The sequence below is a fragment of the Cuculus canorus genome, chromosome 2 (genome assembly GCF_017976375.1).
Source record: "Cuculus canorus isolate bCucCan1 chromosome 2, bCucCan1.pri, whole genome shotgun sequence".
In the NCBI taxonomy this organism is placed as follows: domain Eukaryota; kingdom Metazoa; phylum Chordata; class Aves; order Cuculiformes; family Cuculidae; genus Cuculus; species Cuculus canorus.
Window position 1 is genome coordinate 25,934,265 of NC_071402.1, and position 27,220 is coordinate 25,961,484.

A 27,220-nucleotide genomic window follows, 5' to 3' on the forward strand; every position below is an offset into this window, starting at 1 on the left:
CACAGCAGCCCTCCCCTCATATGGCCACGCCCCACCACAATAGACTGGCCCTCCCTGTGGCCACGCCACGCCCCTTCGTATCGCGACAGCGCTCCGCAGGATAGCCCCGCCCCTCGCCCTGGAGCCCCGCCCCATCATGCGCTTTAGCCACGCCCCACCGCCACAGCCCCGACCCAGCCGCATTGACCACCCCCCCCTCCGCCCCGCCCCGCCCCACTCTGCAGCCTGACCCCGCCCTCAGTTTCCGCGCCCGGAAGCGCTCGCGCCGCCGCCCGGAAGTGCTTCCCGCTCCGGCGAGCCAAGATGGCGGTCGACACCGCAACCGAGCTGCTGTTTTTAGACACATTCAAGCACCAGAGCGCGGAGGTAACGCGGCGGGCGCGCTCGGGCCGCCTCTTCCTTCTTGTCGGCTGCTGGCCGTGGCGGCCGCGGGGCTGGGACAGGGGCAGGTCCTGGCGGAGGCCTCACCTCAGCGGTGGCCGAGCAGAAGGCAGCGGGCCCTGGCTGAGGGGGATCTCTGCCTCCTGGCAGGGCGCTGACGGAGGGTAGGGCCGTGGGAAGGGACTGAAGGTTTAGAGGTAACGGAGAGGCGAGGCCAGCGAAAAACAAAGAGGATAAAAATGATTTGGGAAGCCCACAAGGAAGGAAGTTGGGGAGAAGGCTATACGCAGCCGTCTGTGAGGTGCCTAATGCTTCTCTGTGGCCAATGATGAGGAGGGGTATTTGTGAGTGTGAGATATTCATGGGATCATAGAATCACTGAGTTTGGGAAACAGCTCTAAGCTTATCCAGTCTAACCGTCTGCCCAGCACCACCATGCCTGCTAAAACACGTAATGAAGTGCCACATCTGCATGCTTTTTGAACACCTTTACCACTCTTTCAGAAAAAACATCCAATCTGAACCGCCCCTGGTGCCTCCTTGAGGCCGTTTCCCGTTCCTTTGGATATATGTAGCCCATATGCATCATGAACAAAGTGAAGCGTTCAAGCTTTGTTTAGTAGTGGGGGATCTTAATGCAAATATTCTACTGTGAGGCTGGGATCCTGAGCATCCTTGAAGCTGCTTGTGTTGCAGCAGGTTTGCCCAGGGCTCGTCCTGTTGTTCTTTTGGGGAGGAAAAAGGGAATCATGAGCAGGAAATAAAAAATGTAGTAGAATGTGAGAAAGATGTTACAGAATCACAGAAAGTCTCAGCTATATTCAGGGACAGGCATTAGAAAATGAAGTGTTTTGAGTTGATACTGCAATTAAAAAACAATTGGAAGTTATTCTGAAGTCCTTTCTAGCTGACAGGATTAGGGAGACCCAAATGTGTTTTAAATTCTACTGTTTAAGGCAGTATTGGTCAGGAAACATTAGCTATTGCTGTTCCTTTGGGTGGGAAACGCCAGCCACTCCTGTTCCCCTCCAGGATAGTATATTCTTTTAGTGAAGGTTTTTAATTATGCATAATGTTTTCCGGGAGTTTCATTCTTGCCAATGACATTTTCCAAACCTGAACCATATTGACTTTTTATTAGAGAGAAAACCCAAATGTACTTCACATGTTGCAGAAAAGCCTTCTTTTATGCTATTGCTCCAGCTAAATGGATCACAATCCATGTCTTGGAACTTGTAATGTTTATGAAGTACTCCTGCATATTCTAATAGAATTACTTATTTGGCTTGGCTATGCATTTTAACATGTTGAGCAGTTCTGTTGTAGTTTTTTTTTTTTTAGTGTCTTGGAGTGAAAGTGGTTTGGATTCACTTGCCATTCTGATGTGTTGATGTGTGGCTGTCGGGGTGTAATCCCATATCATTTAAGAAGGAATCAGTGCTGCTGGGAACACAGCCTCCTCAGCAGCAGCCCTTCTGCAGAAATCTGAGTCTTCCATGTCACATGCAAACCTTTTTTAAAGGCAAAGTAAAGAGCTCCTGCAGCCCTCACTCCTCACAGGCTACAGTCATGCCTGTTAATAAAGCTGTGCTCCTCGTCATAGCAGGGTTCCTTTTGTTTTACCATCCTGCTTGTAATACATCACCACGGCAAGATGTTTTATTTGTGTGCTGAAGGATGTATGCATAGATTTCTTATTGACAGTAATATGTGCCCAAAACCATGGAACAATATATTATTTTAAAAACTTCACTTCTGACTATTGATCTGTTTAGTAGTTTTCTAAAAATCCTAGTACTGTCTGGCCTTACGCTGGTAATTTTGCTTTCTGACTGGGGTGAAAGTAATATGGCTTTTGAATGCAGTTCAATTTGGGGTTTAATTTTCATATTTTAGTTATATTGGAAGATGCTTAAATCAGTTGTTTGTTTGATCGGTTGTTGGTTTTTTTTTTGCTAGTGCAGTCTTTGCTAATGCAGTTTGCTAATTGGGCACAGTGAGAAATGTGATTCTGACCTTCTGTTTTAAATAAGTCTTTTTATCTTTATAAGCTTCCAGTTGGACATACAGCTGATCTATCTTTACTATTTTGTGAGTGTATATGTGATAGAGATGAAGTATAAATACAATAAGATCTCATATAGTGGATCTAATGGGAGGAGGCTTCCAGCACAGATTTGATGTCTGCTACATGGGGAGTCACTGTGACTTTATGCTTGCTTCATAGTTTGCTCAAACAACCTTAAGGAGTGCTGAAGCATAACATGTCCTTATGCTTGCTATTTCTGTGTTGTAAACAGAAATATTATTTGCAAAACATTTTCAGATTTTGTTGCAAAAGGTTTTCAGATGTCCTTGCAAAACTGGAGAGATAAGTATTGTACAGAATTTTTGTACATGTCTAGCAAAACTTTTATAGTATTGTTATTTCTAATATTACATTTGAAATACAACATTTGCTAGTGTTAAAATTAAAACACATTTTCTTTTTTTCTTTTCTTTCTTCTTCTTACAAACTTAGTATGCTTTATTAAAAGGGAACTATATACTTGATTTTACTTTAATAGTAAAGTTCCAGTTTTTGCTGTAACCAACATACCTTCTGTTAGAGAAAAACTTGTTGCTGTTTAGAAGATTCTGCAAATTAATGGAACCAATGATGTAAATAATGCAGTAACATTTTGTATGAAAAAGTCTTAAATATATGAAAAGTACCATAGGAAGAAGTCTTTTAATTTGATAGTGTTTATCATTTTACATAAACAAATTTTATAATTGTTAGGATTGTAGCTTAGTTTGGCTAATAAAGGATGTGAGTGCATTGTGTTGCTTCCCTTTCATGTTTCTTAGACTTTCTTTATTCTTTGTTTTTTAGCAAAGTACCAATATAGATGTGGTTCGTTTTCCGTGTGTGGTTTACATAAATGAAGTACGTGTCATTCCTCCAGGAGTGAGAGCTCACACAAGTTTGCCTGACAATAGGGCTTATGGGTAAGTGAAAGATCCTACGTGTCTGGGGCATGAACACCTGCCTCTTATTTTTCTTGAACTTATGTATCACAGTAGAACCTCCTGTATCAAAAGATAAAATGCATTTCTGTATGTGCTGAACTTGTAATAATTTTGGAGAATTATTTAAACAGTATAATTTAAAGTTTGTCCTACTTGCTCTGATCAGAAAGGGTTTAACTTTAATTTTTTCTGTTTCCAGAGAGACATCTCCACATACTTTTCAACTAGATCTGTTTTTCAACAATGTCAGCAAGCCAAGTGCCCCCGTTTTTGATAGGCTGGGGAGGTAAGTGCTTTCAAGATTAGTGAGTGACTTCATTATCTACCTTTTCCTCCTGAGAATTCTTCAGTGCAGAAAAGGCAAAACAGAAAATCTGTTATCTCCCGTGATTTTAGTGTTTGATCTGTTTTTTGCTAGTTTGTGGTTTTGCCCTTTTCCTCCAATCTTTGTGGGAGGTTGATGCTTAAAAGAGGAGAACATTTGGTTATTTTTAAACTTACAGAACCCATATATGTTAATGAAGAGAATTTTTTAGAAATAAAGTGATTTTGCACCTTTGTTTTTAAAAGCATATGTTGGTTCAGTGTTTTGTTATTGGCTTACGTGTGTAGTAGTGCTGTGTTTTATTTCTGTAAATGTGCTTTGTATTAATGGAAAAATAACTGTATATTTTACTTAACAGCCTTGAATATGATGAAAACACTTCAATTATTTTCAGACCCAACTCAAAGGTAATGCAATGTGATTTAACCTCCTTCTTCTTTTCTACTTGCTTGTCATCTAGGTATAAGTATGGTTGTGTGTGGTGCATTAGCACTGTGTAAAGCACTCATTCTAAAATCTGCCTGTAGTTCAGATACTCATTACTTTAGAGTCTGCATCTACAATGGCACGCGTTCTAGAGGGCTGGTGGTGAAATACCCATTACTTATGAGCAAAGATGAATCAGAACGTTGTGGCTGCAGTGCACTGCTAGACACATCATTTTCAGTTCTGTTCAGGTTTATTTCATTCAGATCAGTGTTTGTGTGACCCATGTTAATATTTTTCTTTCATTAATAGGCTGTAGTAGACTAGACAGCATATTGCAAGGAATTGAATGCTTTTACAGAAAGATTATTTGTTGTAATGATACTTAGAGATACTTTAATGTTCAGTTCTCCTTTCTTGCTTTTAAGCAGGTACTGATACAGGGATATTAAAATAAAATAACTTTTTGAAGTTGTCTTGTGTTGTTTTTAAGTGCCTTTTCTGTTTAAAAACTCCCAGGTCAACACGGATGGATTGGTTCTAAGAGGGTGGTACAACTGTCTAACTTTAGCAATATATGGCTCAGTCGACAGGGTAATAAGTCACGAGAGAGAGTCACCTCCCCCACCCCCTCCACCACCACCACCTCCTCAGCAACAACCTGGTTTAAAAAGAAACACAAAACACGGTAAGCCTTGTGAGAAGACATAGATTTAAAACAAGAAGTCAACATAGTTTTTCCTGAAGAAAATCCATTTTTTTTCACATTTGAGGTTTCAGTGGCTTTACTTCTCTAGCTTTATGTCTTTCTCCTTTACTTTTGTATTTTCATGCAGATTTATATTGAATGTTGTTAAGTAGATTCTTGTCTATTGCTTTTTTGAGAGTGAGTTACTTGATCTGTTGGTCATAACTTAGGATGGTCAAAATCCAGATTAAGTTGCGTGAACTCATTAAAATTTAGATGATTGAAATCTCAAAAAAAAAAATTACGATAGTATTCAAACTATAACAAGAGAATTTCCCAGTCATCATTAACTTTCCTTTTCTGACCAATATGTAAAGTACGTTACGGAAGAGTGTTTGCTTTCAATTGATGTTGTAATGCTTGTGAATAGAATCCATGATCAAATTTCTGCTTGGGTTTTGGTTTTAGATTTAAAATTAGAACTTTCTTGTTCAAAGTACAGCTATTGGGCTGCAAATTTGAATACTCCGTGTAATACAAAACAGTTGTAAACTGTAATACCCAGTTGATTAAAATAGAAGCTTTTTTTGAAGTAACTCAGGTGTTATTGGTAGAGTCACAATACTGCTCCTGTCAAAACTAAAAATGGAAATTGTCAGTGTTAATTTTAACCCAGCATTATATTTAAAAAAACAGTGTTTTTAAGCTTGTGTGTTGATGTTCTTGTTTACATCAAAAACGACTTCAGAAAACTGCTTCACCTAGTGCAGATGCGGAATAGAGGGTAAATAATAGCTGAGAAATGGAGGTGTTTGCTTGTCAAAAGTAGCGTGGAAAAGCTGAAGTTTCCCGTTTCTATTCCTGTGATTCCATTAAATGCAAGTTTTTATTTTCACTATAAATATAGTTGATGGAGAGAAAGAAGACCAGTTCAATGGGAGCCCTCCAAGACCACAGCCAAGAGGACCAAGGACACCTCCAGGCCCTCCTCCTCCTGATGATGATGAGGATGAACCTATGCCAGTGTCAGGTAGAATGAGAACTGAGAGTTGTATCTGCTGCACATCACTGCTTAGTGGAAGCAGAATTCTGTGTTCTTGCCTGGTGTGAGGTTTCCTGTCTGCTGTTACTCCTGATGGACAGATTCAGTTTTATGAAAGGGATTTGAAAAGAAAATCTTCTGGCTACGTTAAGTGGTATCAGTTGTAAAGTTAGTAGATTTGGGAATCTCTGCTGTCGAGCAATACACTGCTTAAAAATGCAGCTCTTACTTGCTATAAATGTTCTGTTGACTGCAGTATTCATTGCCCTCCTCTATCCCTCTGTAGCATCTACCGAGTTCTCTGTTCTCCATATGGGTTAAAAGTGCCAAGAACTCTTGACGTGTTTCTTTATAGACTTACTGAACTGAGTGACTGTTGCCTGTGTTCAATCAGATCACCTGAAGATTTCACTCAAGATGTGGGTTTTTTTTGTATTTGCACTATGTGTAATGCAAAAATTCTTAAAATGTACTATTGAGTATTGGATTTCAAAGAAGTACTATGATTTCTTATACTTTGTGTATATTTTTAGTGGTTAGGGAAAAAGAAGATGATGTGGACCATAGGGAGGATTACTTTGAGCCCATTTCTCCTGATCGAACATCTGTTCATCAAGAAAGCCCGTATTCTGATGATGGGGAAGTGGAGGAAGATCAACCAGAAGAAGGAGAAGACGAAGATGACGTGGATGTTGAGGAGGAGGAGGAGGATGATGAGGAGGATGATGATGATGATGCGAATACAGTAGAGAGTATTGCTGATGAGGAAGAGGAAGAGGAGGAGGAAGATGAAGATGAAGAAGAGGGTGAAGAGGAGGAAGAAGGTGAAGGTGAGTGAGTTGTAAAATGTCAAGGAAAAAGAAACGGGTTTATGAAATTTTGATGATGACTAGGTGTGAAGAGAACTGGAAAAATTCAGGCTAGAAGTTTTACAATAGATGCAACCATAGGAAGAAAATTGGACAAGATTATTGTAGTATCTAGTTGTACCCTAGTGAAACTTGTTGCTTTATATGGGCTTTTAAATGTCTCCATTATTATGTAAAGAAATCTGTCAGCTGGGGCTTTCATTTGTAGCTGGAGAGAGAAAGCTTTCGGCATGTTAGTGTATGATTGTTTTCTTCTCAGTAATGCTTATGTTAAATTATTAGGTTTTTTGTGTGGAGCAGATTCTCAGCAGTTATGAACTGGTTTATCCGTAATTAATTTTATTCCATAATGGAATCTTTTCTTTTTAGGAGATGATGGATATGAGCAGATTTCAAGTGATGAAGATGGAATTGCTGATCTGGAACGCGAAACTTTTAAGTATCCCAGCTTTGATATTGAATATACTCCTGAGGATCTGGCATCTGTGCCTCCTGTGACATATGAACCTTTTGAAAAGGAACTTGGACCGCTTTTATACTTCACCTGCCCTTACAAGACTGTATTTGAAAATGAAGTTAGTAAACTAAAGGACCAAGACCCAGAAAAAGAAAATTCAGGGGCAGTGGAAGCCTCAGTTAAATTAACTGAACTGTTGGAATTATATCAGGAGGAAAGGGGTGCAAAGTGGGTCACTGCATTGGAGGAAATTCCAAGTTTAATAGTAAAAGGATTGAGCTACCTGCAGGTAAAAGACACAAAGCAAGACTATATTGCCCAGCTAGTAGACTGGACCCTGCAAGCTTTAAACCTTCAGGTAGCTCTCAAACAGCCCATTGCTTTGAATGTCCGACAGCTCAAAGCTGGGACAAAATTGGTATCATCATTAGGAGAGTGTGGGACTCGAGGAATAACAGCACTCTTGCAGGCGGGAGTTATTAATGTTTTATTTGAACTGTTGTTTGCAGATCATGTATCATCCTCCCTCAAACTTAATGCTTTTAAAGCTTTAGATAGTGTTATTAGTATGACTGAGGGAATGGAAATGTTTCTGAGGAGTGACGTAGATGTACATGAAAAAAGTGGTTATCAGAAACTCCTGGAACTCATCTTGTTAGATCAGACTGTGAGAGTAGTTACTGCTGGTTCTGCAATTCTCCAGAAATGCCACTTCTATGAGATTCTCTCAGACATTAAAAAGGTGGTTGATCAGTTAGCAGAGAACACTCCTTCTCTTTCTAATCACACGGAGCCAGAACAGGACCAGGACTTGACGGGACTTGAAAGAACCAACCAAGAATATGAAAATGATGTGGAGACTCCTATGGACATGGATCATCTTTTGGAATCTTCTAATATAAGCGAAGGAGAGTTGGAAAAACTTGTTAGTCTTCTTGAAGAAATCTTCCATTTGATGGAAACTGCTCCTCATACAATGATTCAGCCGCCTGTGAAATCTTTCCCGACTATGGCACGCATTACAGGCCCTCCAGAAAGGGATGATCCTTACCCTGTCCTGTTTAGGTATGGCAGTTGCAAATTCACTTTCTAGAGCATATTTCCTCTAGCTCAATATAGGTATTTTTCAGGCATGATGTTATTGACTAACACATTTCTAAATGTTTCAATTTTTATTTTATTGGAGAGAGTTTGGTAGTGTTCTGGTTAATGTACCTGTTTGTTTTGTTGGCTTTTGATCAACCTAGCATGCATATAACAAGAAGTTAACTTCTCGTTACTAGTACTGTGCTAGCACTTCAGTCACATTAAATCCTTACCAGTTGTGCTGGGTGCTGTACAAGTCCATATTTGAAAATTTTTATCTTGGAACACATCTGTGCATGTGGATGAAACAAGTCTGGAATCCCTCTGTGTATACTGAGCTAGAAAGACATAAGCTAGTCAGAAGTTGGGCAGGTTCTGTCAGGGTAGCTGACGGTTTCACAGCACGGGCAGAGGAGCTGAGGCCTGCCTTCAGCCATTTAAAGGATCCCTTGGGTCATTTCTGTGTTAGCAAGTTTCTGTCTAGAAGGCGTATCTCTAAATGCTAACAGGTTTCTTTGCTTGTAGCCATGTAGGTCCTGCCTGAAGTATCTACTTACAAAGAGTCTTCATCTCTTATATATGCTACAGTGATTGATTTCTTACCACGTTAGAACATTTAACAGCAATCATCATGATTCAGATGCAGCAAATTTAATAAAATATAAAGTAATGTTTTGTTTGTAGATAAGATGGGGTTTTTTTTTGAGATCAGAACTTTATATTTAGAGATTAAAATTATTATTATTTAGGGATGTAAATACTATAACAATTATGTTTTGTAAGATTAAAATGTTGTACTACTTTCTAATTAGTTATTTTTTCTCGTAGTCCACAGAACGATAAGTACTGAAGCTAGGAGGCGTGTATTTTTATGTAATCCTATTATGCAGTGTTCACAGATGATTGCAATATTACTGATTATTTTCCTGTTTGTGTTTTTTTTCAGGTACCTTCATAGTCACCATTTCTTGGAATGCATTACTTTGCTACTGTCTATTCCAGTGACAGGTGCACATCCAGGTGTGCTTCAAGCTATACGAGATATATTGCGTTTCCTGGCACAGTCACAGAAGGGTCTTCTTTTCTTTATTTCCGAGTACGAAGCAACAAACTTGCTGATTAGAGCACTTTGTCAGTTTTCTGATCCGGATCAAGAGGAAGGTCTCCAGTCAGATGGTGCCAACGAGGATACTTTTGCCCTGTGGCTCCTGCATTCAACACAGACATTACAGTGCATTTCAGAGTTATTCTGCCACTTTCAGCGGTGCACAGCTAGTGAGGAGACCGACCATTCGGATATGCTGGGAACACTTCACAACCTTTACTTGATCACCTTTAACCCCGTGGGAAGATCCGCTGTGGCTCATGTATTCAGTTTGGAGAAAAATCTCCAAAGTCTTATAACTTTAATGGAGTACTATTCCAAAGAAGCTTTAGGGTAATTTATGCATTTATTTATATTCTTTAAGTTTTTTACTATTAAGAAGTATCTATCTTTTATAAATAATTCAGTAAATCTAGAATAGTTTTTCCTTTAGATCATAATGGTTTTCTTTGGAAGGGAAACAACTTTTAAGTAGAGGAACGTAGTAGAAAATGAGGCCTGTCTTTTTTAATCAAGTACTTAAAATCCAGAATCTGTGCAGGTCATGCACAAATGCATGTAGTACAGGTCAGACTTTTGACTATATGAAAAAATCAGCAAGTAGGCAGTTGTCATTCAAGCATATAATTTGATGGTGAAACAGGCAAAAGCTTTGACTGAGGAATCTGAACACTTCTCTGGGGTGGAAATTTCTCAGTTCTTTAGAAATCTCTCAGTTCTTTAAGTTCTTAACAACTGTTTTTAAAACATTTATTTTCTCTGGACAAGCAGTCTTACTACTTTAGGTTAGCAGTGCTTTTAAAAATAGATTACTAAAACAGGCAAAGCTATGGGAAAAGTTTTGTGTGTTCCTTGACTTGGTCTTATCTTTTGTGGATGCTGAAATAAATATGAAGTCAATGTAGAAGAAGGATTTCACTTTTAAAAAAGCATAGGATGTTTTTTTGGCTGATAATTGTATGGGATGATCCTTGTTGGAGGTAAAAGTTTTGCAGGTAGATTTCTAGGGGTCAAAAAATGAGGGTCTAACAAACATCCATTTGTCTTGTCTAAGATCTAAAGAAAACCCTTATTGTTGTTTCAGAGACTCAAAGTCTAAGAAGTCAGTTGCTTATAATTATGCCTGCATCCTTGTTTTGCTGGTGATTCAATCTTCTAGTGATGTCCAAATGCTGGAACAGCACTCGGTGCCTTTGCTGAAGCTTTGTAAAGCAGACGAAAATAACACCAAATTGCAAGGTACAGAATGTGTCATTATCAACTGAATTGTTTGAATGCATAGAAGAAACTTTTTGTATGTGGGTAATTGGTGCTTCACAATCGTCTGGTTTGAATAATGTATGTAATGAAATTCCTTTTACAGCTGCATCTGATTAGCTGAGTCATTGAGATAATCTGTAATTTTTTTTTTTCTGTAATGGGACTTAAATAGGAAAGTCTTCATAGTTAAATTATTTTTCAAGTAATATTAACTACCATGAATTTTGGATAATTACAGGAAGTTTGAAAGTATTTCTATATTGAAAATAAGAGGGCAAATTTTAGTAAAAATGGACTAACCAGTCAGTGAGCTGACTCTTAGTTTTGTTGTTCCCTTTAGTGATGTAGCTTTGTAGGGTTTTATATTACTAAATAATCCTGGGACTGTTTTCGGCATCTATGCCACCTGGCATGGAACAGCCTGCATCACCCTATTACAAAATCTTTTGGCCTCCAGATTGTGTCTTGGTGTGTTCCTTGCCTTGTATTGATTCACAGATCAGGCCCTGGTCATTTGGAAAAAGCCTGCAGGGAACTGTTCCGACACCTGAATCTTGAAGCTCATCAGAGTTCCATCAGAGTCTGGAGTTGTGCTCTGCACTACTTAACTAACTCATGTAGATACACCAATAACTTATTCCAAAACTTAAATGCACTGAAAGAATTCAGAATTTTTCAAAGGTTTAGTTCAATTCCCGCCTCCACTGTGCTCTTATTTCTTTGCTCCGCACTTGATCGTCAGACAGTTTCATGAATAGCAGGACTAGTTTATTAAACCAAATCATGAAGTCAGTCTGAGAATAGTTGTCAATTCATATCCAATTGGCCTTTGAACCTTCACAGTCTGGTAAATATTGTCAGAAACAATGGGTTTTAAAACTTTAAATCTCTTGTCTCTCTAAAATTGGAACTTTCAGTTCTGGATTAAGAGACTATTAATTCATAAGGAATTCCAGAGTGAGTATATGTTACTGGTTCAGGGACTGGCTCCATTTGGGCGTTTAATAGGAGTTTTGTATTCAATTTGTAATAACCTGTTAGGTACATTTAGGGGAATGTGCTTTGATTCTTGCTCTTGGTGGCTTTTTCTTTAGCTGATGCTGGGACCCTTAGTGTCTTGTATAAAATATGTTTAATGACAAATAATAATAAGATGAAAATTATTTGAGTGCTCGGGTTGACTTGAGCCAGATTTTATACCTGTTCGTGAGGTGTTTTGCCTCTTCTGAAGTCTTAATTTTGTGATGCTTTGCAATTGGCTGCACCTGCAACGTGTGCCTCACAAATACCACACGTGACCTTAGTACCTTGTGTAAATTAAGTAAATTTTTATTGAAAAAAGGTTTGTGTTCATAAATGCACTGACAAGTTACATGAATAACTATTTTCTCCCCCCTCCAGAACTCAGCAAGTGGCTTGAACCTTTGAAAAATCTTAGATTTGAAATAAATTGTATTCCAAATCTCATTGAATATATCAAACAGGTTAGTAAAATATGGGTGGATGCTGTCTTTTAATTGTGCTCTGTAAGCTTAGACCTTTTACAGTTTTACATTTTTTTTAGGTATTAACCTGTGATATTTAAAAATATATCCTATTATCCAAAGTAGATGTTTTTATTAAAGCTTATGATCTGGACCAGTTCTTGCGCTCAGTTATATTTGTTGAAACAAAATCTAAGGTAACTTCACGATGCAAAGATCCAACTGTTTAAACCTTTTAGCTTCCCATAAAATCACAACACAAATGTTGACCCTCTTTTTTTTGCTTCTGCCATATTTGTGACTGCTTTACAAAAGGTGGGATAATTGAACTTAAGTTTTGTGAAGTACTTACAATATTAAATACAGAATATGAATACTAAGCTAGTGATAAACTTCTTCTAAAGTCTTTCCTTGTAATACAAATTGTTTTCCTTTTTTTAATTCCTAAAAGAATATTGACAGTTTGATGACCCCAGACGGTGTTGGTCTTCCTACTGCACTTCGTGTTCTGTGTCATATTGCATGTCCACCACCCATGGTCGAAGGTATGGTTGATGTATTTGTACTGCTTAACACAGAAACATACCTGAACACGTCTGAAGTGTAATTGTGATTGCCCAGGAGAAATTTAGCTATACAGAAATGTTGCTTCTTTTCCATACAGGTCAACAGAAAGACCTCAAATGGAACCTTGCAGTTATTCAGCTCTTCTCTTCTGAGGGAATGGACACCTTTATCCGGGTATTACAGAAGCTGAACAGCGTACTTATTCAGCCTTGGCGACTCCATGTCAACATGGGCACCACACTTCACAGAGTTACTACTATTTCAATGGCCCGCTGTACACTTACTCTCCTTAAAACAATGCTAACGGAACTCCTGAGGGGTGGATCTTTTGAGTTCAAAGACATGCGTGTTCCATCAGCACTCGTTTCTTTGCACATGCTCCTGTGTTCCATTCCTCTCTCAGGCCGCTTAGATAGCGATGAACAAAAAATTCAGAATGACATTGTTGATATCTTACTGACTTTTACACAAGGTGTTAATGAAAAACTTACCATTTCTGAAGAAACTTTGGCGAACAATACTTGGTCTTTAATGCTGAAGGAAGTTCTCTCTTCAATTTTGAGAATACCTGAAGGCTTTTTCTCTGGACTTATACTGCTTTCAGAATTGTTGCCTCTTCCACTGCCCATGCAGACGACTCAGGTATAATTTAGATTTATTTATTTTTAAATAATTTTAATTATGTGTAACCTTTAGACCATTTTTGGTAGTTGAGGGAAAAAAGGATATGTGAAAGGATCAATTAAAGTTTCTGTAAAGCATTTGCGTTCATATAGGTTAAGATACACAGTTTTCATCAGAAACTATATTGTTATCATCTTATTAAATTAGCAGTCACACGTTGTTCTTTTGTCCCTTGTGAAATTATCTAGACTCTCATTCTATTACTTAAATGGTTGGCTACGAAGCCTTTGAATTTAGCCCTGAATGCCAAATTCTCTGTATACTAAGGCTCTTTAATAAGAAAGCATAAAAAGTGTGTGACAACCCATTCTTCCGAAGGAATACCTCATTTAGTGGAATTGCGCCTTGTCATTCAGTGATGATAATAAAAATGGCATTCCATGTTTTTGATCAGGACAGCATTAGTATTTAGTGTCTGTTTTTACCTTGTGATAGAATTCAGTTGAAAGAGAAAGCCTCCTGTCCTTCTGTCCTTGCAGGTGATTGAACCACATGATATTTCGGTGGCGCTCAACACCAGGAAGCTGTGGAGTATGCATCTGCATGTTCAGGCTAAACTGATACAAGAGATAGTTCGATCTTTCTCTGGTTCATCTTGCCAGCCTATTCAGCATATGTTGAGACGTATTTGTGTTCAGTTGTGTGACTTGGCTTCACCTACTGCTCTTCTTATCATGAGGACTGTCTTGGATCTGATCGTAGAAGATTTTCAAAGGTATCTTTTGTTTTCTATTGAAAAGATCTCTTTAATGAACAGTTAAATTCATCTTGGTTCTGTGCGGTAGACTGTACTTTCAGAAATATTATTTATCTATTATGAACTGAATGAATTCTCAGTCCAGTGCTATATACTGCGACCTGATAATGCTTAATGTGGCCAAGGAACCATCTCATACTTTTAAGTTTTGGTGTAGAGTTTCATGTTGCAAGTTTACGGTAAGTTCTTTGGGAAGATTTTCTTCAAGCTGTCCCTACGAAGCCTTTTCTCAGCTGTCAGGTGCTTCTAAAGGACCCATCTGATAGAAATAAGGAAAGTAGGCCAATAAAACTTGCTGTAGTGAAATTTGCATGCTAACAGGAAAATGTGTAGATATCTGTAAGCTGGAGGAAGATAAATGATGCAACTTCAGAAACTTTTGAAACAATCAGTACTATTTATTTAAAAGCATGCTTATCCACGTAGAATTAGATACTGTTTGTGTAAAAACATATGTATCTGTATACAATTAGGTGCCTTATAGTAGTTAAATGCATAGTAGAGCAGTTAATTTATGATGCAACCAGAAGTCATTTAGGGAAAGTTGAGCAGTTTTTGAAAAGTAAATGAAACCTTAGGTTTAAAAATGTAAACTAGGTGTTTTTTTAAAAAGTGCAGAATTATATGGCTCCTGTAATGGTTGTTTTTTATAGTTTTTGTAGATCACTTTGAAACAGCTTTTTTAAAGTGCATTGATATCCTTTCAGCAGCACAGAAGATAAAGAGAAACAGTACACTGGACAGACCACTCGATTGCTTGCTTTATTGGATGCCCTGGCTTCGCATAAAGCCTGTAAATTGGCTATTTTGCATCTTATCAGTGGAACTACTAAAGGTGATGAAAAGTATGCAGAGGTTTTCCAGGAGCTCTTGGCTTTGATGCGATCGGCTGGGGACAATGTCACTCATCAACAGTGTGCTGAATATGTAACTTCCCTTTTGCAGTCCCTCTGTGATCAGGTATTTTTTATATTTGATACATAATGTGTGTTGATAATTGTAGGAGACAAAATGAGGTCATTTCTTAGGCCTCTTTTTTAAAAAGAAAAAAGAAATCAACATTTTTAAAAACACAAAAGAAAAAAATCGTGTATGGTTGGCTGCTTGGGCAGACTTGCTGTCTTATTGCTCTTGGACGCAAATCGTTTTATGATATCTTTTTTGTGTAATGTGCGCTATTCTGGTGGCTTGTTAGACACCAAAAACTGATGGCACAAAGTTTCTGTCCCCTCACCTGAGAGAGGCGTGTTGTTTCTCCCCGAGGACCACTGGAAGAACTTGAGTTGTCACTATTCACCTCTTACCTAGTTGAATGAATATGTCTCTCTTAGTTGTCCCACTGAAACCTCTTAAAAATGTATTCCAAATATAAAGATATACACAATATGCTGCTACCATAAAACTCCACCATTAAAAAAAACAGTGTAAGTTACTGGAGCAAGGTAAGAATTGTCATCTGAGAACTGGTTCATAGACTGGCCCTGGTAGTGTTTCTTTAGTTGTGTGCATAGACTTACATGTCCTTATTTGCCTTACTAGCTGCATGTATTTATTTGCTTTAGTGCTTACCCACTTATGCTAAAGATATTTGGGCATTCCTCTTTAGTAGAGATTAATCTGCTCTTTGCATACAAACAGGAGCGCTCTGCCCATGCAAATTCATTGTGAAAATCGATCTTGTTTATTTATTTATTTATTTATTTATTAAATGTGGAGGGGGCAGTAATTTTAAACTTCCTAGGTGGTGTCTACAGCCTCTTATTTTTCCCAGAAGCACAGAATCATAGAAGTATCTCAAGTTGAAAGGTACCCGTAAGGATCATAGAGTCCAGCTTCCCGCTCCTTGCTAGAGACCATATGACTGAGAGCATCATCCAGACTGTCTCTGAACTTTAAGAGGCTTGATGACATTAACAGTTCCCTGGGGACTCTCTTTAAGTGGCCAGCTACCCTTTAGTGAAGAACCTTCTCCTGATGTCCAATTTGAACTTCCCCTCACACAGCTCCATTCCATTTCCTTGTGTCCTGTCAGAGAGTGAAGATCAGCACCTCCCCGTCTGCTGCAGTCTTTGAGGAAGCTGTAGACTGCGATGAGGGCACCTCTCGGGCTTCCCTTCTCCTAGCTGAACAAGCCAAGTGACCTACAGCTGTGCTATGTGTTTTGATGAATATTTTGAGATTAAGGGACAGTTTGACGACCTAGGCAGGATACTGTGTGCATGCTTTCCAATGACTGGGTTTTATCACATTTCAGTGTTTTCACCTTTTGAAGTTTTTATGTTTTTAAAAATCAGTACTGGTTTGTAACCCTTAACGGAACTGAAGTAAAAAGGATACTCTGGGTTAGTATCTTACTGGTCAGTAATAACTGCAGTACTGGAATAAGATGATAAAGGGGTAGTGGAAGAACCTAGTGCTTCTGACTTAATCTGTGGTTTATACTTACTGCTGGTACATGGAGTGCATTTTTTACTATGTGTATAATAATACTTTTTTATAGGATATTGCCCTCATTTTACCAATTTCATCAGAAGGCTCTGTGTCTGAATCGGAACAGCTTTCCAACTCCTTACCAAGCAAAGAGCTGATGCCCTTAATTTGTGACAGTCTGATGGAAACGTTAACCAATTCTGAGAGCAGTTACAATTGTCTGCTGACGTGTATCCGAACAATGATGTTCCTTACAGAGCATGACTATGGTTTCTATCACTTAAAGAGGTATGCTGTTTGGAGTTAGCAGTGACAACTTAAAATTATTTAAAGACTTCTGCAAAGTGAAATCATTTCTTACTCATCAAGTAGGAAACGTTGAGGATAAGGCATCTGAGCTTTCTTTTTTCTTTGGGACGTCAGTGTTTTACTCAGTATTTTGGTCTTCCTTCATTTGAGATTTTTACTTCTGAATCATTTCTGCAGTATGCCCATAGGGGCACTTCCTTTCAAGAAACAAACAAAGCTTTCAAAAGAAATTTGTACACTCCAAGGCTGAAGGATTAGAGTGAAATACAGTGTTTTGTGTCCTTCCCTGTTGAGTCAGTGAGTAGTTAGAGCTTTTCTCTGGGACATTGGAGAGCTCTGTCATTCATTCTGTTTTAAGGGGATTCAGTTTGCACTTCTGACCTCCAGGCAATTAAGGCTTTTGAAATGGGGATTTTTTTTTTTTTAAACTACTTTTGTTGACTCCACTCCCTTTTGAGCAGAATGTGTGAATGCATTGGACAGCATTGTGTTGTTTTGACACTTAATTCCTTGTCCTATATTTGGACCTGTTTCTGTCCACTGAAGGTAAGGTGCAGAGAGGCAAGAGAGTTCTAAGGTTCCCAAAGAGAGAGAGGTTGTACCTGGACCCTTGTCAATAAAAGGTTATTCAAAACACTTTGCTAAGAAGAGCTACAGAACTGTGCTGCACAGACTGCAGGAAGCTATACATATGAAAAATAAGCCGGTTAAAGATGCCGTTTCTGCGATCCCATACGTCTAGCTGTCAGCTTCATTGCACAGCTTTGCTATTTCTCTGTTGATGATTACCTTTCCTGTTTCTCTCTGCGGTTCGGCGTCATGGGATGCAGTGAAATTGTAACAAGCGTGATCCTGCTTTATACGTAAGGCCCTTATGTGAGCAAATATTTCTGTACTCCTGTCCCTTTTCCATCAAAGATGGAAATGTAATTTCTTGCAGATTTTAGAAGTATTGTAGTGTGTATAGCTGTGCATGTGCGGTCTCAAATATTTGCAGACAGCACTGGTGCAAACAACAGTCTGGTATGGAGAAAATAATGAAGCTCCAGCTTTCAAATCAAAACTCAACTTGATAATTGTAAAGTTTACCAATTTTGCATATGTGCTTTTTCTTATCACAGGTTGCTGTGGAGCGGTCACAATGTATGCACTAATAAAGTATTTTCTCTTCTTTCATTATGAAAACAGCTCTCTAAGAAAACACAGCAGTGCTCTGTACACTGTATTAAAGCGAGTAATAACTAGTTTTAGCAAAGACACGGGTGAACTGGCCTCTTCAGTTTTGGATTTTATGCGACAGATTCTCAACTCTGAAACACTGGTAAGTGAATATGTATTAAATACTTAGACGAACTCAGTTGCATTTCTCTGATATCTGCAGTGCGAGACATGTTCAGAGCAATTATTCCAGAAAGCAGTGAACTATACAGATTGCTGTGTAAGGCTTTTCCATCAGTAGTGTTAGTGCCACCTTTTGTTTTAATGAAATCTATGGAAGCTGGGCAGAATATATCTTTAGTACATAAGAGAGTTTTTCAGTAGGGGGAGGCTTATTGGTTTGTATTGATTTCCTAAGTGAGTAGCGTGCTGATTTGTCCAGGTTTTAGATTCATGGCATCCTGTTAGAGAGTTACTGTGTTGAAACGTAGCATAGAAAGGAATCTAAACCATTTGTTAATTCTGTGATACAGACCTCAGCTTACATAGGAAAGGATTGTATTCGTCTTGCTGCAGTATTTAAACTTGTCTGTTGAAATGTACTTTATTAAAATAAAATATTTAAATATAATATGCATAATATTTTTAAATGGAGAGATCACTGTTGTTTTGCTAGATTTGCTCTAATGTGTGTGTGAATTCTAAGGGGTTTGCAGTCCACAAGTATGGTGAATATTTATGTGTACTAATTTCCCACTTGTCAAATATTTCAGGGATGTTGTGGAGATGACGGAAGCCTTATGGAAGCAGATGGATCTCATCCAGGCAGAACTCTGGGTCTGACTACTGCAGAGTTAAAACATCTACTGCAGAACAAAGAAGAAACCCCAGAAAACCTGCTCCTTGATCTGGAGAAACATGTTATGGTAAAATCAGTTAACCAATCAAGTTGTTGTTGCAGTCTTTTATCTGAATGTGTTTTTAAACTAGTGTAGACTGTCCCTGCTTTGTAAGAAGGGTGTGCAATTCTGTCGCATCCCAAGGGAATTGGTAATAGCTGTTGCCATTGTTTCAATACTGATGTCCAAAATCACCTGTTGCGATGCAGGATGGCTTCTGACTTTATTTTTAGTTTGTGGCAATGCTAAGAAGTTTCATGTTGGGTTGGGATCCCCATGTGCTGAGAGTATTTGGACACCAGAAGAGCATAGGCAGGTAACTGTGTGATGAAAGGCAGCAAATGCACACAACAGAGAGCACTGGATAGTGGTGTGCACGTAGTTAATCTGGCACAGCTTAGCAGTGGCTTGATGTTACTGTGACTAGTAACAAATGGAATATCCAGGAGTCAGTAGTGGGGCTGGTACTGATGGATGTTTTTGTCAGAGACCTGAATGATGGATACATCTTCAGTGAATTTGTGGATGGCAGTAAGTCGGGGGAGTGGCTAAAGTGACAAATAGCAAAGCCTTAATCAGAGGGATCTTAAACTTTTTAGGATTGGCTTAGCAGAAATCTTGTGTGAGTGTTTAGGAAAAATGCAAAGCGAGAACAGGATAAATCCCTGTGCCTTCATGTGGGCTGGGCTGAAAAGAGCAGGGTTGTTATGGTGAATGTTAGGTTGAACATGGGCCAACAGTGCATGATCACTGCAAATGAGGCAGACTGTGTTCTGACCTATACTGGAAGGACTGGGGTCAGCAAATCAAGGGACTGTCTTCCTTCCACGGTTTGCTGGTGAGCTCTCATGTAGAGTGCTGCCTTGACCTTTGGCCAACTTTTGCCCTCTCACCAGTTCTAGAGAGATCTAGGGAAACTGAAGAGGGTTCTGCTGAGGTGGTCGGGAACCTAGAACATGTGTGCTGTGGAGAGGGAATGAGGGAGCTGGGCTCATTTAGCCTGGTGAAGAGAGCTAAGGAGCCATCTCGTAGCTGCTTACAGCTGCCTGGGGCAGGGTAACAAAGGTGACAGAATCAAACTCTTCTTGGTAATTCTGCATGATAAAACGAGGAGATGGCCCCAGACCGTGACTTCAGACGTTCAGGTTGACATAAAGAAAGAAAAAAATCACTGAGAGGAGTGCAGCACTGGAATAGGTTGCTCAGAGTGGCTGTAGGTTCTCTGTCAGTGGAACTTTATTTCAGATGTGGCTAGATAGAGTTATGGCTGACTTGCTCTGGCTTTCATGATAGTCCTGCTCTAAGCAGGGATGAGTGTTGGACTAAAACGTGTGTAGAATTCCATGCATCCAGCATTTCTGCGCTTCTAATTGCAGACCCAATGCTAATATTAAAATCTAATCCTACAGAATTGATGGCAGCTGTGTGGTAGGTGGCTAATTTAGAGGAGTCCATAGAACAGCTGCTCCACAGCCTGTCGTTTACAGATGCCTTTTCCAGTGCTCCACTTCCTCCTGTCCCTTCCCTGGCTGCTTACATCTGTGGTAACAGATGAAAAGCCACAGCTGTGCTTAAGGAGAAATAGTAGCGTGTAGGGTGTTGAAATGCTCTAGCAGAGAGCTTGTTAACTAAAATCTGGGGTGATGCCATCTATGGGACTATGTTATGGAGGTTGTTATGGTATCAACTGGAAATGAAGACTAGAATGGGAACGTGGTTATGTGGTTTGTTTTCTAGTATACCGGGGAGCTCTCTGCTGCTGTTCTTGTACTTGAGGGTCTTAGTTATACCATTAGTGGATGGATACTTCTGTGCAGTGTCGTTCCTGCCCCCCCCCTTTATTTTAAACTAAAAAGTGGATTTCCTTCTCCGAGTTGGGGAAAACATTGTGACTTGTGTTATATTGACTTAGGATCGTTCTAAGGAAGATGATGGCCTTGAATCCTTACTGGACAACATCATTGGAGTGAGGCAGATGTTGGAATCAGCAGGTGATTCTTGTCCGCTGAGTGACCAAGATGTTGAACCTGTTCTTTCTGCACCAGACTCTCTCCAGAATTTGTTTAACAACAGGTAAAATGGTTAAGTGTATGAGCATGCTACCTGTGATTTACTTAATAAAAGGCAATAATTTATGCATGAGCATATTACAAACTGGATCTGAACAGCACTGTTCTCACTACTACCTACTAGTCCCCACGTATTTTACTTCATGCGAGTATCAAGGATAAGGCAGGAATGTTCACCCCAGGTTCTGTAATGCTGCATATGCTTGTGGTTGGTTGTAGTTCATAACCAAACAGGGATTTGGCATTGTTTTATTGCAGGACTACATACGTGTTGGCGGACGTGATGGATGACCAGCTGAAGTCCATGTGGTTCTCACCCTTTCAGGCTGAAGAAATAGACACTGATCTGGATTTGGTAAAAGGCTTCATTAAAGCCACTGAAGTGGATTTAAAAATGAGGGTTAAACTGAGTTAGTAGTAGCATCAGAGATTCATGTAGCCAAGCGGCTTGTTTTCCTCAGTTCACCCTTGTAGATTGACTCAGAGACAGGGACTGGCATTTGATAAGGGTTGTTACCAAATGCCTTCAGGTTCACACAGAAGCAGCCACAACATTGGCAACCTCAGCACTGCTCTAATGCTGGAGTTGCCTCCTTTAGGGAAACAGTTGTTGTGCCAGTCCTAACCTGCTTTTGTGTTGCTGCTGGGGTTTTTCAGCAGTTTGTGTTAAACATAAGCAAGGGATGTGATTTCTTTTCCTTTCATGTCTTCTGTTATTGCATTAATATCCAAAGAGCCTGATAGCTATGCTTTTTTAAAAAACCTTTGCTCTGATACGATAGCAGTGGAAGAAATAGCAGCAGTAAATGAAGCTACTTGCACAGAAGCTTTTCATAGTATTTGAAAATTGTTTTTTGTAATTTAAACTTGAAATGACATTTTGAAAAATATACAATAACTTTTCTGTTTTATCTTTTTTATAAACTAAGCAATTGTTGAAACTGTTGACTCCTGTAAAAAGCAGCATTGATAGACGTATAGGATTGTAGCTTGAGCCAAGGGCTACCTCACTGTAGGACACTTAGTGACAAGACAGGCATTTATATTTGAAAGCTATGCCCTTGACTTTGGGACTCAGAACCATTAGGACAGTTTTGCTGCAGCTCTGCTCCTTTTGTGTTTTGTTACTGCTGCTTTTTGTTTTGAGCCACAGCACTGCATTAAAAGCTTGGAGCTTTTTGCTCTAGTGGAATGATTCTAGCTGATGCTCATCCATCCTGTTGCAGCATGTTTTCTTCTTCAGAGGTGCTAATAATGATTGTTGTGATAAAACTAAGCTCTCTCTTTGCAGGTGAAAGTTGACTTAATTGAACTGTCAGAGAAGGGCTGCAGTGACTTTGACTTGCAAGCTGAATTGGAGAGGTCATTTTTGTCAGAACCGTCATCTCCTGGTCGCACAAAAACCACAAAAGGGTTCAAACTTGGCAAGCACAAGCACGAGACCTTCATAACTTCAAGGTAAGATAAGTTCATTGATTAAAGAGTGTGATCAGCGCTGTTTTGTATATTCTAAAATGTTAAATACCTTTCAACTTGCATCTCCAATACAGAGAATTCGTGACCTTCGGTATGAATAAATTTTTACATTAACTAAATAAATCATATTTTGTCATGACAGTGGAAAATCCGAGTACATAGAGCCTGCAAAGAGAGCTCACGTTGTGCCACCACCAAGAGGAAGAGGCAGGGGAGGATTTGGACAAGGAATTCGACCACATGATATCTTCCGTCAGAGGAAACAGAATACGAGCAGACCACCCTCCATGCATGTGGATGATTTTGTTGCTGCAGAGAGCAAGGAAGTGGTTGCTCCAGATGGGATACCACCAGCCAAAAGGCCACCAAAAGTGTCACAGAAGATTTCTTCACGTGGTGGGTTCTCGGGGAATCGTGGAGGAAGAGGAGCTTTTCACAGTCAGAACAGGTTCTTTACACCACCCGCTTCAAAAGGTATGTGGTCTCCTGTATTAGAATTGGAGTCAATGAATGCTAAAAATGCTTCAGTAACACTAACCGAATTTACTAGCAATTAATGATCCCTGGTGTGAGATGTTCCTGAAGCAGTGTTGTTAAAATGAGTTGTTTGGCACTAGAAAAGGTTGTCTCAAGTGCTGTGGTATTGAACCAAGGCCATGAGTTCCTGTGTTGTCTCTCTCTCGTAGAAGAAGTTAGCTGTTCTCTTTTAGCAACTGTTGGAGTACTGCAGAGATGCAGTCAGAAGAATAGAAAGCCTTCTCTGCCACTTACGACGTGGTAGTTCCTGAAATCAAAGCATCACAATACACCTCTGGGTTTAAGTGAGGCTCTTGCATAAAACGATGGAAGATCCTGACAAGAATAATGTGCAATTTTCAGTGAACCCAGAGATTTTACAGATAACTACAGAGTATTAAGTTGCTCTCATGCAGAGACAAAATTGTATTCCTTTAATTTCCTTGTGTCCTTGCACAGTAGAAACAGAAAACGCGTGTTTAGTAAAGTTATACATACTAAGTTTTACTTTAGCACAAAATCTTTAAGTATAGGAGCCTTATCTCAATACGCAGTAACTGATAAACTTCGAGGGTGTGTTGATGCAGTGTAGCTTTATCTCTTTCGGTTATGTAAATATGTTGACGATCCTGAGCGTTGTGAAGATTGAAATGGAAAAAACACCCCAAAGCGATGTTTGTTCAACAGTGTCTGGGTTCTTTTTTCCCTGTCTAGGAAATTACAGCCGTCGTGAAGGCGCTCGAGGCTCAAGTTGGAGTGCACAGAGTACGCCCAGGGGAACCTACAATGACAGTAGAGGTGGTCAAAGCAATTTTAACAGGGGGCCACTGCCACCACTGAGACCATTAAGTTCAGCAGGTACATGGTATTCATATGGGCATCGAACTATAGAAAATTCCTTGAATTTCATTTTTGCTTTACAAATGAAACCGTGCAAGGATGCTGCAGACACCTTGAAATTCAGCAAATGTTTTAAGCATATATGAACAGTTGTCACTGAGACTGTCAAATACGTGCTTTCATACGAACTGCCCTGTAATCCGTAAAACTTGCTGAATTGAACGCTTGATCGCAGAAACTTAATTTTGCATTCAGACTTTTGCAATTCAGTTGTCTTCGTACCTACATGGTAATTATAGAGCCAATCAAAGCAAAAATGCTTGCCTAAAAGAAAAGTGAAAAGTAAAAGGAGAGAACAGACCCCGTTTGTGTCTCATCTTGTTTTTGTTTCTTATGCTTTCACAGCAGCTACTACGCCTAGGGCTTTTTTTTTTCTTTTTTTTTCCAACTGAGTATACTTTTCTTTGCTTTAAGGCTACCGACCGAGTCCTCGCGATCGTGCTTCCAGAGGCCGGGGAGGAATTGGACCTTCTTGGACAAGTGCTAATAGTAGTAGCAGTGGTGGCTCAAGAGGGAAGTTTGTTAGTGGAGGCAGTGGAAGAGGTCGTCATGTACGTTCCTTCACACGATAAAATGAGACCTAGTGGAACAGCCCAACCATGTGGACTTCTGTGAGGATGACAAAGAAAGCAGTGGCACTAAAGGACCAATTCGAAGTTACTGGTATCTGGAGGACGCCAAGAGAATATTTTTGTCTGAAGAAAAGTTTTTGTTTGATACAAGACTTTGATATTTCAATAAAATTCAAGACTTTTTGTGTACAATTGTAAATTTTTGGTTCCTTTTGAAAAAATGTTTTAATTTTTTTTGTGGACTTCAGTAGACGACACTCACTAAAGAACCTCCTTGAGTTAAGACTTGAAGGACTTCAGAAATATTCAGTGCCAAAAAGGTGCAGGTGTTTCGTGTATGACTCAGTACTGCAAGAAAATTAAAAATATGTGTATGTAAGGCAGTTGTAGTTTTTTCTCTTAGGTTTAGAGCCTTTAGTCCTTTTTAGCCAGTCTGAGTTATTAATGAATGAGATCCATCTGACAGCAACTGAAGTAGCAGGGATAGAAGATTGAAGTTAATTAACCTGTGAAAGAATACAAATGTAAGCATAATTTGTGTAAGATTTGTTATACATCTCTGGCAATGTGAACAGGCACCTAAATGAGATCTCACCTGTTAAAATTACTAGAAGGTGTTGACTAGTTGACTTCAGGGAGAATGAGATAATGTTCTAGCATTTATTTTACAACTCCAGCTCAGGCATGAAGAGTGTAAGAGTTATTTCATTGGAAAACAGAAGTTAAAAGGCAGGATACCCATGCCTGTGAAGAGACTGGAGTTCAGGAGTTGCCAGCCTCTCTGCTGGTTTACTTAGTTGAAGAGAGGGTGTGGAGGCAGACGTATGAACTGAACGACCACGCAGAGAAGCAGTAATGCTAAACCCTCCCTTTGAATGATGTGGATTTTTGTTTCTGTAATTAGGCTGAGATATAATGCAAAAAGAAAAGCTTTGAGAAGTAGGAATTCATAAAGGAATATTGCCACTAGATTTGCAGCTGAATTTATTCGCATATTAAATTCAGTGACTGAAGCAAACTATTTACACATTTCCATTCCTTTGGGCTCGATGGGACTTCATAGAATTAACCAATTCTCAATAGCTTTTTATTGCATTTTTGGATGGGGTGAGGAGCAGCAGCTTTTTCTGAAAGGCTGTAGGTGGGTTTTACAAACCAGCTCCACTGTTGGACTCAGCTGAGCTTCATTTTTCACTTATACTTTTGTCTCTTAACACTGCAAAAGTGCTATAAAGGAGTCTTCATCTACTTAAATAAGGCCCAGCTGTAATATTCTTGTTTTATGTGATCTTAACTTACTTTGGACAGCTTGTCTGCCTGGAACCATAAACTTTAACACCCTATTTTAAGTGTTTTTAAAGTACGTTAATACTTTACATTGAAATATGTTTAGCTTTAGACTGCCTGGCTAAATTAAGTAGGTTTTTATTTGAACCAGAGAAGGCCCCTATCATGTGCACTTTCTCCGTGTGGAGACTCCACGTCCCCCTGCTTGAGCCGTGATTGGTTCTCACAGCATCAAGCGACAGTGGAGGCTGCGAGCTTCTGCTCATGGTCTGGGTGCAGTTAAAGGCAATTACTGTCGCTTCACAAAGGCATGTGTTTTAAGGTTGGTTAAAATAACATCAGGTTTGGATTGGAAGCCAAACAATTTTCTGAATGGTAAAATAACAGAAAGATGCGATGGTTCTAATAATGCCGCTGGACTGGGTGGAACTGTCAATGATGTTGCTATTTTTTTAAGGAGTGCACCATAAATATTTTCAAAGCTGCTCGGCTCCTTTAAACCATGTGTTCAAGGTGGTTTTATATTTTTTAGAGACTTTACCATGTTGGAAGCTAGCAGGGATGTGAATAATTTGTTTTCTGTCAGGGAATTTGAAATGTAAAGAGAAGTGTCAAGCATGGAATAAATATGTAAATATTCAGTATTGGTTCTTGAAAGCTTAAAATCTGTGGCATGTCCCACTAGTCATTTTCATACTAGGCGCTAATAAAGGGTTGGTTGCATTGTTGGATGTATGCAAACTGTAAATTTGAGAAAGAAGTTTATGTCTGTCCTGGTTTGGTTATTTTTAAATGAATTTACTTCTGTGCCCATTCAATACAAAGTGGTTCCTTTCTTGGATAAATTCAACTTGAAATACTGCTGTTTAAAACTTGGAGTTACTTGGTTTGCTCTTTAAAACTGGATTCCTACCTGAGGAAATAATACTTTAAGCATTAAATTTTACTTTTTATACCCTGCCCAAAAAGAAATTTTCAAGTTTGGTTTCCTGCCTGGAGCAGCAGAACGACTGTTGATGTCCACGTGCTGCTTAGTGAATCGTACGCTTACCTGAGGAGGAAAAGAATTGGGAGGAGTGAGGAAGACAGAGCCACGATGCCGTAGGAGTTCTTCAAGTTGTGTGGCTGAGCATACAGTGTGCATGGCTACCTGGGGTGCGACAATGAGCCAGCACTGAGCAGCGCCCCCCTGACCGAAACGTGTGAGGATTGTCTTGGTTCAGCTACTGTCCTCGTTACCAGGCCGGCAGATGCATGGTTTGGGGACAGGATAATGGTAAGATGAGCACTGTGCACTTTTTTTTTTCCACTTTCAAAACCTGTAGCAGCTCTGCGGTTGGTGTTACGCTGTTTTGAGCCTGCAGTGTGGCCAAGAAGGCCAGTGGTGCCCTGGCCTGTATGAGGAACAATGTGGTCAGCGGGACCAGGGAGGTGATTCTGCCCCTGTACTTGGCATTGGTG

General features: G+C 39.4%; 1 protein-coding gene across 2 annotated transcripts; it reads left to right on the plus strand.

Annotated features, from left to right (window-relative positions):
* Nucleotides 1-242: 242 nt before the first annotated feature.
* On the plus strand, nt 243-26,859 carry VIRMA (vir like m6A methyltransferase associated). Of its 2 annotated transcripts, none has more exons than XM_054059662.1 (24): nt 243-366; nt 3,257-3,372; nt 3,593-3,679; nt 4,077-4,125; nt 4,664-4,832; nt 5,740-5,862; nt 6,408-6,704; nt 7,113-8,265; nt 9,233-9,724; nt 10,476-10,630; nt 12,053-12,135; nt 12,587-12,680; nt 12,800-13,344; nt 13,866-14,101; nt 14,851-15,103; nt 16,644-16,861; nt 18,071-18,203; nt 18,814-18,966; nt 20,852-21,012; nt 21,267-21,363; nt 22,300-22,466; nt 22,627-22,958; nt 23,715-23,858; nt 24,315-26,859. In XM_054059662.1, exons 1-24 carry the CDS (start codon nt 304-306, stop codon nt 24,470-24,472), a joined length of 5,478 nt encoding a protein of 1,825 aa, XP_053915637.1. In that variant the 5' UTR covers nt 243-303; the 3' UTR covers nt 24,473-26,859. The 2 variants fall into 2 exon arrangements, with proteins under 2 accessions (XP_053915637.1, XP_053915638.1); XM_054059663.1 differs by having other exon boundaries at nt 14,854-15,103.
* Nucleotides 26,860-27,220: the final 361 nt, after the last annotated feature.